The sequence below is a fragment of the Phascolarctos cinereus genome, unplaced genomic scaffold, assembly GCF_003287225.1.
Source record: "Phascolarctos cinereus isolate Bilbo 61053 unplaced genomic scaffold, phaCin_HiC Scaffold_2;HRSCAF=192, whole genome shotgun sequence".
NCBI lineage: Eukaryota > Metazoa > Chordata > Mammalia > Diprotodontia > Phascolarctidae > Phascolarctos > Phascolarctos cinereus.
The window spans coordinates 63,674,375-63,688,792 of NW_027555625.1; the positions used below are offsets into that span (position 1 = coordinate 63,674,375).

At 36.2% G+C, this 14,418-nt stretch overlaps 1 protein-coding gene across 1 annotated transcript in view; it reads left to right on the forward strand.

Moving 5' to 3' along the window:
• The window catches only part of NAE1 (NEDD8 activating enzyme E1 subunit 1), a 49,353-nt gene extending 35,510 nt beyond the window's left edge, over positions 1–13,843 (forward strand). The window contains 6 exon segments of the mRNA XM_020989441.2: positions 6,022–6,108; positions 7,752–7,844; positions 10,959–11,073; positions 11,170–11,219; positions 13,589–13,662; positions 13,665–13,843. Coding sequence (XP_020845100.1) covers positions 6,022–6,108; positions 7,752–7,844; positions 10,959–11,073; positions 11,170–11,219; positions 13,589–13,662; positions 13,665–13,700 — 455 coding nt within the window. The 3' untranslated portion in view covers positions 13,701–13,843.
• The last annotated feature ends 575 nt before the right edge of the window (positions 13,844–14,418 follow it).

A 14,418-nucleotide genomic window follows, 5' to 3' on the forward strand; every position in this document is an offset into this window, starting at 1 on the left:
ACTTTGCCAACAAACATTTATTAAGTACCTAATATATATAAGGTACTAGACTGGGTACAATAGTGCAAAACTTAGCCACTGAGTAAATATTATATCTATAACAATACTGAAAGGAAATTAAAATTAAACACTATTTACATTTATACAAAATTCATTTCTTTATTCATTTTAAGTAATGAGGAATAAATTAGTATAAATGGTTATCTAAAATGTATGTTGAAGATGAACTCTTATAGGACATTCAAGCTCCCTTCTACTTATTTACTAGGTCTTATCAACTATGTCAGTTTCAGTGCTCATTTTGGTCCTTGTGGTTGGAATATAAGGAAGAGTTTCTCAAGTCCTGTGGAGAATGATTGTTGTCCAAAAGATTGATAATATTTTCTTTCATTTCTTAAAAGTCAGTTTTAAAACAACAAAACCCAAGTTTGGATGGGACCGTCATAGAATTTTCCCAACAGCTTCTCTGTTTCGATAACAAGCGAAAAAATACAGACATTCTGATTTGAGGAGGCAGGTTTTACCTCATAGTTATCACCGAGGCTCAGTTGGAATCAGTGACATCTTCCAGTCCCAATTCCTTTATTCAGAGGCAACAGGATAAGTAAAAGTGAGGTTAGAATAATATTGTATATGAAAAAGATAAAGTTGTGTGGAAATCCAGAAACCGGAGGAGGAGGAGAAAAAGAAGGAGCATGATGGAGAGTCTTTGCAGGAAGATTAATGAAGGCAGAAACAGAAGACATATTGTTACTCAATTCATTTCAATTCACCAGGCATTTGTAGAGACCATCTTATATGCGAGGCACTAGGGCTATGTGCTGAGCACCCAGAGACAAAATGAAATAGTAGCCCTTGCACAGAAGGAGCTGACATTCTGTTACTTACATTTATTGGAGGAGACTACAGACCACGTACTCAAAAAGAAGAGATAGAAGAGTTTGGGAAATGTATCACCCACCTGGTGTGAAGGCATGATTCTTTTTTTTTTTAATTGCTTTTTTTTGGTGAGGCACTCAGGGTTAAGTGACTTGGCCAGGGTCACACAGCTACTTAAGTGTCAAGTGTCAGAGGCCAGATTTGAACTCGGGTCCTCCTGACTCCGAGGCTGGAGTTCTTTGCACTGTGCCACCTAACTGCCCCCGTGAAGGCATGATCTTGTAGTGACAAGGCCCTTTAGCTATCCAGACATCTGCTAGAGTTCTCTGTCTGCCCAAAGCAGAGCAGCCACTTTCTCGGGTATATGAATGATAATTTTGTCCTTCGAAAGTTAGAAAACTGCTTTTTATTAGAGGCCGTGTGGCTTGGAGTCAGAAAAACCTGGGTTTAAATCCTATCTCTGACTCGTATTTGTGTGACTATGGTTATGTCACTTCACTGGGCCTCATTTTCTTCATCTACAAAATGGAGAGGTATTATCAGGTTTAAATAAGATAAGTAAAGTGCTTTGTAAACTTTAAAATACTTCATGAATTTCAGTTAAAGTTAGAAGGTGTTTTTGGTTTTTTAATGAGGAGAATTGCTATTCTGTGTCTGATTCTCACTAATAAAGAGGAACTGGTTACTGGGATGGAAATGGTGAGAGTTCAGTAAATGACCATTCCATTTTAAAACTAGTAATAGAAGAGGAGAGAATTTAGTCTGACATAGATTTTAGGAAAACTTCAGGCTTTCAAAGAGTTCAGACGAATGATAGGTGGGATTCCGTGGCTTAAAATTCTGTAGCCTAAGAGGAATAGGAAGCTCTTGATATTGAAATTCTGAAGACACAAAGAGAAGAAACAATTCCATGCAGAAGAAAAGGGTAACCTGTCTAATGAGACTTATGTAGATGCACAGAGAACTCATCAATCAACTTAATTTTTAAAAGACACTTGGAGTAGATGGAATCAAGAGCAGATAGTAGAGCAGGAACACAGAATTGTGACATCATCTTACAATAAGATTATCATGTCAGAAGTACTAAAGCTAAGAATAAATAGGTTCATGAGGAAAAGCAAGGAGGACAAAAAGAGAAAACGAAACTATTGAATCTAAGAAAGTCAAAGCAGAAAGGTACCATATTTATCAAAGTATTCATAATAACCCTCTTTCATTTCTTCCCCTTTTTATTATTAGGAACTTGACAAACATCAACAACAGTAACATTCCCCTATTAAAAGAACAAGAAAACAAAAAGGAACTGTATCTTAAATCTTGACATTCTACCATGTACAGTTTATTTTTTTTAAAGTATGTATATTTCAAATTTAGCATGGTAGTTCCAGCACAATTCAGCTTATCTGAACATCCTTCTGCTCTCCTATGTATTTTTAAATGAGTCCTTGACACTCTTTTCATAGTTTTATATCCCTACCTTCACTTCTATTCTCCCCTTCCCCCAGAGTAAAAGCTCTCCTATGTATAGTCCCTAAAATCAAATCCACACATTGGTCATGTCTGAAAATGTATATCTCATTTAGCTCTTCTAGTCCATCACCTCTCTGCCAAGAGGTAGGAAGCATAATTCATCATCTGTCTTTCTGAGGTTAAGGCTGGTAATACATCAGTCTTTAAGAGTTTTTTCCCTTCGGTGTTACTGTCATTTGTATAAATTGTTCTTCTGGGCCTATTCACTTCACCCTGCAACAGTTCATACAGATTTTCTCAGGTTTTTCTGAATCCCTCATTTCTTATAACTCAATAATATTCCATTACATTCATATTACCATAATTTGTTCGGCAATTTTCCATCTGATAGACACTTTGTCTCTTGTTCTGTTACAACAAAAAGTGGTGCTATAGTTATTTTTGTACATGAGTTTTTTTCCCCTCTTTGATCTCGTTGGGGGATAAGCCTACTAGTACTATGCATATGATAGGAACAATTTAATGACTTTTGGGGTATAGTTCCAAATTGCATAGCAAGCCTTTTTTGTGATAGCAAAGAACTAGAAACAGAGTGGATATCCATAATTTATGAAATGGCTGAACTAATTAAGGCATATGCATACATACTTATATTGTAAGTGAATGTAAGGAATTCAGAGAAACATGGGAAACTTACATTAATTCAGAGAGACATAAGCTGTACTAGGAAAACACTATATACAGTGACTACAACAGTACAAATGGAAAAAAAAAAGATGACACTGAACATTTTGCAATAATTACAGTGATCCTAGAGCTTGGCCCTGGAGAAGAAATGAGGAGATGAGTTGCTTTCTTTTGGTTAAGAAGTGGGCTACTCTTGGTATAGATTGTTGCACATGCTGTCAGATATGGTTTATTTGTTAATTGGTTTGGATGAACTGTTATTCTTTTTTCTGTCTCATTGGAGGGCTGGGAGGGTATACTCAAAATGAAAGTTATATTAGAGCAAAAGGCATCCGTAAAACTTTTAAAAGCAATATTGATTGAATAAGAATAAATTGACTCAGGAGGACACGGTAGCTATCTTCACATATTTGAAGGTCTTGTTTTGTGTGGCTCCACAGAAAAATAGATAAAAGTTGTGGATGTTGGGGAAAAAAAAAGCTTCCTAACATTAGAAAGATCCCAAAGTGAAGTGGTCTGGCTTGGGAAGTAGTAGGGTTTGGCCTCACTGATGTTCTTTAAGCAAGGGCTGCATATACACTGGTTTGGTATGGTGTGGAGGAATTTCTTATTCAGATATAGTTGAACTAGATGGCCTTTAAGGACCCTTCCAGCCTTGATGTTCTGTGATTGATAAGATTATATGCTTAATCCTACTTCCCAACCCTAAAGTGAATAAAGTAAGTAGAAATGGACTCTGTATATTCTATAAGAATCATAATTTCTTTTTTTATTAATTTATTTTGATTTATCAAGAAGCACTTCCATAAGCTTTTGAGTTTTAAATTTTTCTCCCCCTCCCTACCTACCTGCCTCTCCAAAATGGGGCGAAATCTGATGTAGCCTATATGTGTACATTCCTATTAAACATATTTTCACATTAGTGATGTTGTAAGGAAGAATTAGAACCAATAGGAGGAACCACCAGAAAGAGGAAACAAAACAAAACAGAAGAAAATAAAATAGCCAATAGTATACTTCAATCTTCGTTCAAACTCCATAGTTCTTTCTTTGGATGTGGATAGCATTTTCCATCATGAGACCTTTGGAGATGTTTTAGATCCTTACCTTGCTGAAAAGGGCCAAGTCTATCAATGTTAGTCATCGCACAACGTGGCTGTTACTGTGTACAGTGTTCTCCTAGTTCTGCTCACTTCACTCAGCATCAGTCCATGCAGGTCTTTCCAGGTTTTTCTGTTTTCTGAAGTCTGCCTGCTCATCATTTCTTATAGCACAATAGTATCCCATTACATTCATGTATCACAACTTCTTCAGCCATTCCCCAACTGATAAGAATCATAATTTCAACAAAAATTTAGACATTTTTATTATTAGAATTACAAAATTACAAAAATTACAATTAGAAGGAGTTAGTTGGTGCAGTGGTTAGAGCACTAGACCTGAAGTCAGAAAGACCTGAGTTTGAATCTAGCCTCAAACACTAGCTGCACGACTCTGAGCAAGTCATCTAACTTCTGCCTTTCTTAGTTTCCTCATCTGGAAAATGGAGATAATAATCTTCCAGGGTTGTTGTGAGGGTGAAATGACATAATAATTGTAAAGCATTTTGTAATCCTTACAGTGCTATGTAAAGGCTTTGTTATTATTATTAGTTAAACTAGGTTTAGCATAAGAATGAGAATATAGTCCAAGCCTTTATGTAGTGTAAAAGAGATGGATGTGCAGACCTGGGTTCACATCTCAGTTATCCTACTTGTTGGCCATGACTTTGGGCAGGCCATGAATTTCACCACACCTATTGTATCTCCTGTAAAATGAGGACATAGAATTAGATCTCTAAATTCTCTTCTGGATAGAAATAACAGGATCCTATGATTTTCCACATTGCTTAAAATGAACAAGGTCAGTTACTTTTGTGTAGCGGTAAAACATTTTTATCCTGGTGCTTGGAGGTTCCTGTCCTAGCTTCATCAGGGATCTTTAGCTTCCCTGATCCACAGTCCCTTCCTTAAAATGGGATCCTGATACCTGGACTCTCTTTGTCACAGGGTTCCATCCTTTAATGGGTCTGTGCTAGCTTGTCTCTGGCAACCCATAGGTTTGTGATGAGGATCCAGTGAGGCAGTGTGTGTGAAAGTACTTTGTAACTGTAACTGGTCAGGTATTGTTATATACCACATCATCTATTCATGGATTTATGAATTTAGAAAAAGTAGAGCTTTTAATTAGGCCTGAATTTCAGTCAAAGTAAATGCCAAGGCAAAATTATGCAATTGAATCATTCTCTACCCCACTCCTACACAAAAGATAGTTCCTCCCATTTCACTTGCTGGGACAGGAGGAAACACTGCATGCATAACTCCTGTCCCAGAGCTGTCTCCAAGAAGCCAGCTGAGCCTATGCCCGTGCAGCTGCCGTTCCTCTGTGACCCGAAGCCTCTGCTGCTGTGCTCTACAGGCAACTGTCGTGATTACTGTTCTCCTTTCATTGTACGCCCTGTCACTTGTGCATCCACATCCAAGTTGTCTCTTAAGTTTTAAACTCCCAGATGTCTGAAAGATTGAGTCCAGTTAATACTGAGCTTTGCACATATTAGATACTCAAGTATTAGTTGATTTGATTTACTTTAATACCTTTTTTTAAAAATGTTTTTAGTACCTGAAAATAAACAGTCACACAGTACAGCCACATGGTCCTCCTCTCTCAGGAATACTGAAGTCTACCTTGATGGTTTTAATGGCCTTTGTTGTCACATATGTGGCATCATGCATTTACTGAAGGCAGGATGCTGAACTAGATGCGGAGTCAGCCATTTCAGATTCCTTTTAGAATCTGTTCTCTTCCCTGTTGGTGGAAGAAATCTCTTCATAGCACATTTCTGTGAAGGGTTTACACAGAATGTCATGTAGCTATAAGGACCTGTGATTTAGAACATTAATCTGCTGCAACCATTCATTTAATTTGATAATGTTTCCCTGTGTTTAGGCAGCAATTCAGCATTTCTTCGAGTGGTGAGGTGTCGATCCCTCGCTGAAGAATATGGCGTGGACACTATTAATAAGGAGGAAATTAGTGAGTATATGAGATCTCCAAACAGCTATCTTACTACCTTGAAACAATTCTTTTTATTGCTGGCCTTGCAGACATATAAGCACTTTTACCGTGTAATATATGATAGAATCACTTGTGTGGGGGTCATGTGAAGCCTATATCACTGTGACCCTGCCTAAAGCTGGATAACAGCTGTTATTTTTCTCAGGTGATACTGAGGTGAAGGGATAGGCTTCCAGTGCAATGGTTCTTATGGCGAAGGTTCTTAGAACCAGAAACTATATTTTTAGCATTCAGAAGGCTATAATCAGCCTGCCTGGAGTGACCTGAACTCAGAAGGAAAAAGACTCAGACAGCTAATTTTACTTATTTATTTGTATGTTTATGTATGTGCTTCTGTATGCATTTATATATAGAAAGTCAGACAATGAAAATACATTTTAAATTATTTTGAAATGTTAAAACTAATTTAATTAAAAACAATTACATTAAGTTACCAAGGAAGTATTAATTTAACTATTTCAGTTATGAAAAAAGATAACTTTCAGATTAGTGTCTTTTTTTTTCTTTAATTTTGATATAAGGATAGCCATAAATATTCTCCTTCTCCCACACCTGCCTGTCTACTGTAAGGTGGGATGTGATTCCACATGAAGAGATTTCTTTTGATGATTTGTACCTTCCACAATTAAGGGCAGTGAACGTATCCACACACTCATTTTTACCATTAAAGACCTATGTAAATAGTTGTGATTGTCAGTTTGTATGTGTGATATGGGAAGCCTCTATAAAATCTGTTATCTGGTCACACATTTACATGACAATCAAAGAATTAGAGATTAGCATATTACCAAGTAGTAGAGAACAGAATTTGGAGGTCAATAAATAGAGGTGGATTTTTTTTTTCAATTCAGCTACCATTTGTCAAGTGCCCACCATATGCCAGGTGCTATGCTAGACATTGGGAACCCAGAGACAAAATCAAAACTATTCCTGCCCTCAAAGAGTTTACATTCTATTGGGGAGAGGGCTTTTTTAAAAGAAACATTTTTGTTGGGCTTTTTAAAAGACTGGCCTGGGCTTCATAAGACTTTTTTTTTAATGTAATTTATTATTTTTTTTTAATTACATGTAAATATAGTTTTCATCATTCATTTTTTAGAAGATTTTGAATTCCAAATTTTTCTCCCTCTCTTTCCCCTCTCCCTTCCCCAAGACAGCGAGAAATCTGATATAGGTTATACATGTTAAACATATTCGTAGGGCTTCTTTCATGCGTAATCATTTCACTAGTAATAGTTTTGCTACTTACAGCATGGCCTTGGCGGTGGGGCGCAATGGAAAGGATGCTGGATCTGTGGCTAGAAGGCCTGGGCTCACGTCCTGCCTCTGCTGCCTTTCTGACTCTGGGCAGATCACTTTACCTCTGTGGGCCTGAAAATGGACTTAATGTGGAATCATGGAAATTTGAATGTTCCTTCCAGCTCTAATTCCTATAATTCTGCTATTTAGTAATAGGTAATGTTTAAGTAGTGAAATTATCTTCCATACTGAAACTGGTTATGCACTAAAATATTCTGTGTCCATTACACTTTTCTCTTGACTGTTTCTTATTGTGTGATATGTCCAAATGAGATGTTTTTTTTCCCCTTTGCCATTTCCAGGTTCCAGCTTGGACAATCCAGATAGTGAAATAGTGTTGTACTTAATGCTCCGAGCTGTTGATAGATTCCAAAAACAATATGGAAGATATCCAGGTAACCATTGCATTAGCAGAGCAGATATCAATGAAAGTTCAGGTTTGTGAATTACGTTCAGGAAGTATTTTCAGAGAATTTGTATTAGGGGTGCTTATATTTTTAGGGGGAATTGATTAAATTAAGAACATTTTATAATTTCCCAGCCCTTCTGGATATTAATTTAATAATATAATAAATATAATAAGTTATAATAATATAATTAAAATCCAGTAAACAATATTGAGGAACTGCCCTTAAATTTTTAAAGAAAATTTTAATGTAAATGTTTGCAAAACACATTGATAGTTTAAATGCAAATGCCCCCTCCTTGTAGCCTTCCCTGATTCCCATCCCCCCAAGTTATTCTTTCTTTCTTTGATTTCTCATAGCAGTTATAGCTCTCCTATAATAGTAATTATAGCTGCCATTGATAGGTAGTGCTTTAAAGTTCACAGAGTACTTAATCAAGTACTTTGTACTTGTCAAGTTCTAACTGGATCCTCACATGTCTTGTGAGGTATAGGTAGGATGGGTGGTATTAGCTCTATTTTATTTATTTTTTTTTTAAATTTTTATTTTTTAAATTTTTTTCCATATACTTTTGAGTTGAAAATTTTTCTCCCTTTTTCTCCCCCCCACCCCCCCCCAAGACGGCGCACAATCTGACATAGGCTTTATATTTACATACCCATTAAACATATTTTCACATTAGTGAAGCTGTAAGTAAAAATTAAAACCAATAGGAGGAACCATCATAAAGGTGAAACAAAACTCAACAGAAGGTAAAAATAAGTGAGAGCAATTCGACTTCCATACTTCTTTCTTTGGATGTGGACAGCATTTTCCATCCCGAGGCCTCTGGAGATGTCTTAGATCCTCATAATGCTGAGAAGGGTTCAGTTTAACATTCTTAGTCATTGCATAACGTGGCTGCTATTGTGTACAAAGTCCTCTTGGTTCTGCTCATTTCACTCAGCATCAGACCATATAAGTCTTTCCAGGTTTTTCTGAAGTTAGCCTGTTCATCATTTCTTATAGCACAATAGTATTCCATTACATTCATATACCACAACTTGCTCCCCCATTCCCCAGTTGATGGGCATCCTCTCAATTTCCAATTCTTTGCCACCACAAAAAGAGCTGCTATGTATATTTTGGTACATGTGGGTCCTTTTCCCATTTGTTTGATCTCTTTGGGATATAGCCCCAGAACTGCTATTGCTGGATCAAAGGGTATGCACATTTTTGTAGCCCTTTGGGCATAGTTCCAAATTGTTCTTCAAAATGGTTGGATCATTTCACAACTCCACCAACAATACATTAGCATTCCAATTTTTCCACATCCTCTCCAACATTTATCATTTTCATGTTTTGTCATGTTGGCCAATCTGATAGGTGTGATGTGGTACCTCAGAGTTGTTTTGATTTGCATTTCTCTAATCAATAATGATTTAGAGCATTTTTTCATATGACTATAGATGGCTTTAATTTTTTCATCTGAAAACCATCTGTTCATATCCTTTGACCATCTCTCAATTGGGGAATAGCTTGTGTTCTTATAAATTTGTCTTAATTCTCTATATATTTTAGAAATGAGGCCTTTATCAGAAAGACTGGTTGTAAAAATTCTTTCCCAATTTTCTACCTTCCTTCTAATCTTAGTTGCATTGGCTTTGTTTGTGCAAAAACTTTTCAATTTAATGTAATCAAAATTATCCATTTTGCTTTTCATAATGTTCTCTATCTCCTATTTGGTCATGAATTCTTCTGTTCTCCATAGATCTGATAGGTAAACTATTCCTTGTTCTCCCAGTTTACTTATGGTATCAGCCTTTATATCTAAGTCCTGAACCCATTTTGACTTTATTTTGGTATATGGTGTGAGATTTGGGTCTATGCCTAGTTTCTGCCATACTCTTTTCCAGTTTTCCCAGCAGTTTTTTTCAAAGAGTGTGTTCTTATCCCAGAAGCTGGGGTCTTTGGGTTTATCAAATAATAGATTACTATAGTCATTGACTACTGTGTCTTGCATATTTAACCTATTCCACTGATCCACCTCCCTATTTCTTAGCCAGTACCAAGCAGTTTTGATGTATTAGCTCTATTTTACTGATAGGAAGCTGAAGCTCAGAAAGGTACTTATTTGTGCTCACACAGGCAGGAAGAGATGGAGCTTTCACTCAGCCTTGTAAATTACTGTCTGTTTGTATAAATGGCTTTTCTCCATTTACTGGATTGTAAACTCTGCTAGAGTTTAGAACATGCCTTATTTACCTTTGTCTCCCTCACAACATCTAGTACACTGCACATACTAGATGCCCAGTAAGTATTTGTTTTTTGAATGAAAAGAATTTAATTCTTGGTCTGACAAATGCTGGGTAAATTTATTATACTGCTGTCTTAGTATGTGGGAACCAGAGAATATTATTAATCTTAAGGTCTAGTATTGTACTAGGGAGATTATTATCGACAAAATTAGTAATATTATTTATGGTCACTGTTGCAGAGCACAGGGTATAGTATAAACACTGCTCTAAACTGCCTGTTCTCCTGGGACCTGCTATTTTAATTAGCAGGCCTAACAAAAGAGTTTATTATTGTACTTATACCAGCTCATTTGATTCAAGAGGTTTAACAAATGAATGTGGATCTAGATTAGGATATTTTTAAAAATTCATTGAAGTTATGGTTGCCTTTTTCGTTTGAATAGATAAGCCCTAATATGTTACTTCAATAAGAGTAGCAATGAGTGTTTGCATACTGAGTAGTATAACAATGTTTCAGGACAGGTATTGTGGTGTGTGTAGTCTCAGAATCAGGAAGCCCTAGGTTTAAATGCTGTCTCTCAGCACATTTTGGCTGGGTGACTTGGCCAGGCCACTGTATAAGACTGTAAATTGCAGAGTAGATACCAGTCTGCATCAACAAAGAGCAGGGGTGGGTTTCCTCACCAGGTGTTCCCTGTGCCATTGCAATCAGAGGTTGTCCCTAAGTCTGCCAGTCCCCTTATGAGCATTATATAGGATGTAAGAATGCATAAAGATTATAAAAAGCTGAGTAAATATAAGCTAGCTGTTAATTGTTAAAGCAATTTGTCTTTAAATGGAAAATAATTTACATTTATTTTATTAGGAGTTTATAACTATCAAGTTGAAGATGATATAGGGAAACTGAAATCTTGCCTGACCAGCTTCCTTCAGGAATATGGTTTATCTGTAATGGTAAAAGATGATTACGTTCATGAATTGTAAGTAATTTCTATTTTTAGTAGTAGTAATGATAATAATAAATTGTTTTAATGGCTAAGACTAACTTCAAGATGTTTTTCTTGGTGCTTATGTAGCTGTCGGTACGGAGCTGCTGAGCCCCATACGATCGCAGCATTCTTGGGAGGTGAGTTTGGTAGAAAGGTTCATTTGTTACAGTTCTACTTAGCTACTTTCTGAGAAGCACTTAGTCCAATATTTTACCTTTTAAAATAACCTTTGCCATATAAACTGAAATAGAATACTCCCTTCAGATGTTAAGTTTCTGGTGGATAAACATTCTAGGCTAAAGTCCTTTTCCAGGAGCTCCTCATGGTGTAGGGATGACACTGGGTTCCTGGAGGTTTGGCCAGTAGGATGCAGTTTCTGGGAGGCCTTGCCAAACTGGAAAGAAAGGCTTCAGGACACGCCTGGTGAAAGACCACCCCATTTCATTAGGGAGGGGCTGGTCACCAGATCAGCAGCAGGCTGATGGATTTTTCCTCCAGAGCAGCTCTCAGGTATCATCCACTAAAATGTCCTCTGACAATTTAGCACAGTTACATTATGCATTATGATCGGGGAATACCTGCACCAATGAAATCATTCATCTTTCAAGTATTTAAGAAGTGAATATGATAGCTGAAACTTGTACTGTTTTTTTTTCTGAATTTTAATAGTTATCATTAAAATTTCATGAAAAGAACTTATATCTTATGTATTTAGAATCCCCAAACACCAAAGGCTTAATTTCTTTTTTTGAGATTGTTCATGTTTATAATCAATGTAATTTAAGTAATTATTTTAAAAAAGATTCCTCTTAAAAGGATTATTTTCTAAGTAAGGAATTGAGCCATATCCCCACTAAAGCCAGATTTTTAATAATATTTTTTCTCAGACAAAGATTGAAACCATATCCTTTATTTTTCATGCAGTGAAAGAGAGGATTTGAAGAAACATAAATAAAATAATGCAAGGTGTCTAGTAATTTCAAGGTATATTTCATAACTAGTCTCCCAGGTGTATTTTCTAAAGCCTTTTAATTGGCATGAGAATTTTTGTTTTTTTTTAAACCAGGAAATTGTTATTCTTTCATAATAGAAAAATTGCCCCTTTTTGTATATGAAAAAAAAAACCTGAGACTCTAGCATCATAACACCAAAACACCTTGTAAATTTGGTTTAAAAAAAAGTCTCCTTGAGTTTTACCCCTCTTCTTTTTCTGGTTAGGTCAGCTTATTAAGACAAAGCCCCTTGGGATATTGAGATTCAGAAAAGTTGTTGTGTTATACCAATATTTTGGTGTTATTCAGTAGCCACAAATTGGGCAGCTAGGTGGTACAGTAGGGAGAGTACCAGGCCTGGAGTCAAGAAGACTTTTCTTTGTGAGTTCAAATCTGGCCTCAGACACTTACTAGCTGTGTGACCTTGGGCAGGTCACTTCACCCTATTTGCCTCAGTTTCCTCATCTGTAATATGAGCTGAAGAAGGACATGGCAAACCATTCCAGTAGCTTTGCCAAGAAAACCCCACAAAGGGGTCATGAAGAGTTGCACATGACTGAAAAATGACTGAAAAAAATAGCCACAAATAATAACTGATTGTTTGGTAGTGGGCCAGTCAGCTGAGGAAAACCAGTTGGTAAAGTACCCTAGTGGACATCAACTAGTTAGATGCCTTCCTTGCATCTGAAATGAAACGAAACTTGAATGTGACTTGCCTGTGTCTCCACTTTCATCCTACATAATCACATCACTTATCCTTCAAGGGGAAGCTCTGTTCAGAGGAGTCAGTGACATAATTTTTAATAAGCAGTCTTAGCAATCTTGTAGTATTTCAGATAGAGAAAAATGCAGCAGCATCTGTCTGTCTTCCCGATTAGAAGTTCATAGTATTTAGAGAAAAAAGTTCTAGCCTTCCCTCCCTATACCTACCTTCCCCCCCCCCACTTCCCCATGCATAATGGTCATTTGTGCAGGGAACTCCCAGTGAGGACACAGCCTTTATCAATGCTAATAATCAGCTGTGTGGATGGCAGTGTGTGTGTACGTGCACATACACACGTACATATATACACACATGTGTAGTTGTGTGTGTGTATACACATACACACAGAGTACACATGCACATGTATACATAAACACATATTTAATGTGTGGGGCACTTAGAGGTTAAGTGACTTATTTAGGATCACAGAGATATGTCAGAAATGAATTTAAACCTAGATCTTCCTTACTTGGAGGTTGGCTCTCTATCATACCATGCTGTCTCTCTATTGATCATATTTAGAAAAGATATACTCTTTAACTTACTCTTTTTCAAACATGATGTATATATAAAGAGCTTGTAAAGAATTGTTCTCGTCTTTTATGTGGAGATACACAAAAACCTGGCATTTTGGGACTACTTATGAAGTACTCAGTTTGAAATATTAATATGATGGAGTTCTTAATTTAAATTTTGTGCAACTATTGTAAACTATTTAAAACATTTTACTTTTCTCATTTTTCTTTCATAGGAGCTGCTGCTCAGGAGGTTATCAAAATAATTACAAAACAGTTTGTAATTTTTAATAATACTTATATTTACAGTGGGGCATGTCACAAACCTCAGCAACTTTCCAGTTATAGAAAAAAATTACAGTATGTTGAAAGCATGCCAGTGCTTAAAACTGTAATTGTCTTCAAGTTGTGCTAAGTTCCGTATAATTCTACTAATACAGGGCTGCTAAATTCTTTCATTAATAAACATTAAAAATGATTTTTTAAAATAATTGTGTCATTCTTGATTATTTTGGAGGAAGACAGTAGTGGAGCCACCATTTTTAACAGAATACCTGTCATGAATTTAATTCAATAAATGCAGTATAGTATTTGTAAGTTGTTAACCATAATCATCATAATCTCTTTTTATAAATTAAAAATGAATTGAAAGAATTCATAGAATGTTAAAACTTGAAAGAATCTTACAGGTCATTCAGTCCAAGCTCCTCATTTTGTAGATGAGGACACTAAACCATCCACCTGTATCCTTGATCCCTTTTCTTTGGTGACCCTTGCTCCATCAGTCATCTCCCTTTCTCATGCATCTTCAATCTCACCTATTTTCTTTCTTTTTTTTAATTTAAAATTTTTATTTTCAGTTCTAAATTCTTTATTTTCCTTTATTCCCTCTTCCATTCATGGAGAAGACATGAAGCATGATACCCGTTATGCAGATGAAGTCATGCAAAACATATTTCCACATTAGCTATGTTGTGGAGAAAAAATAAAGTGGAAAAATGCTTTAAATACTTAGAGTTCATTAGTTCTCTCACTGGAGGTGGATAGCATTTTCTATCATGAGTCC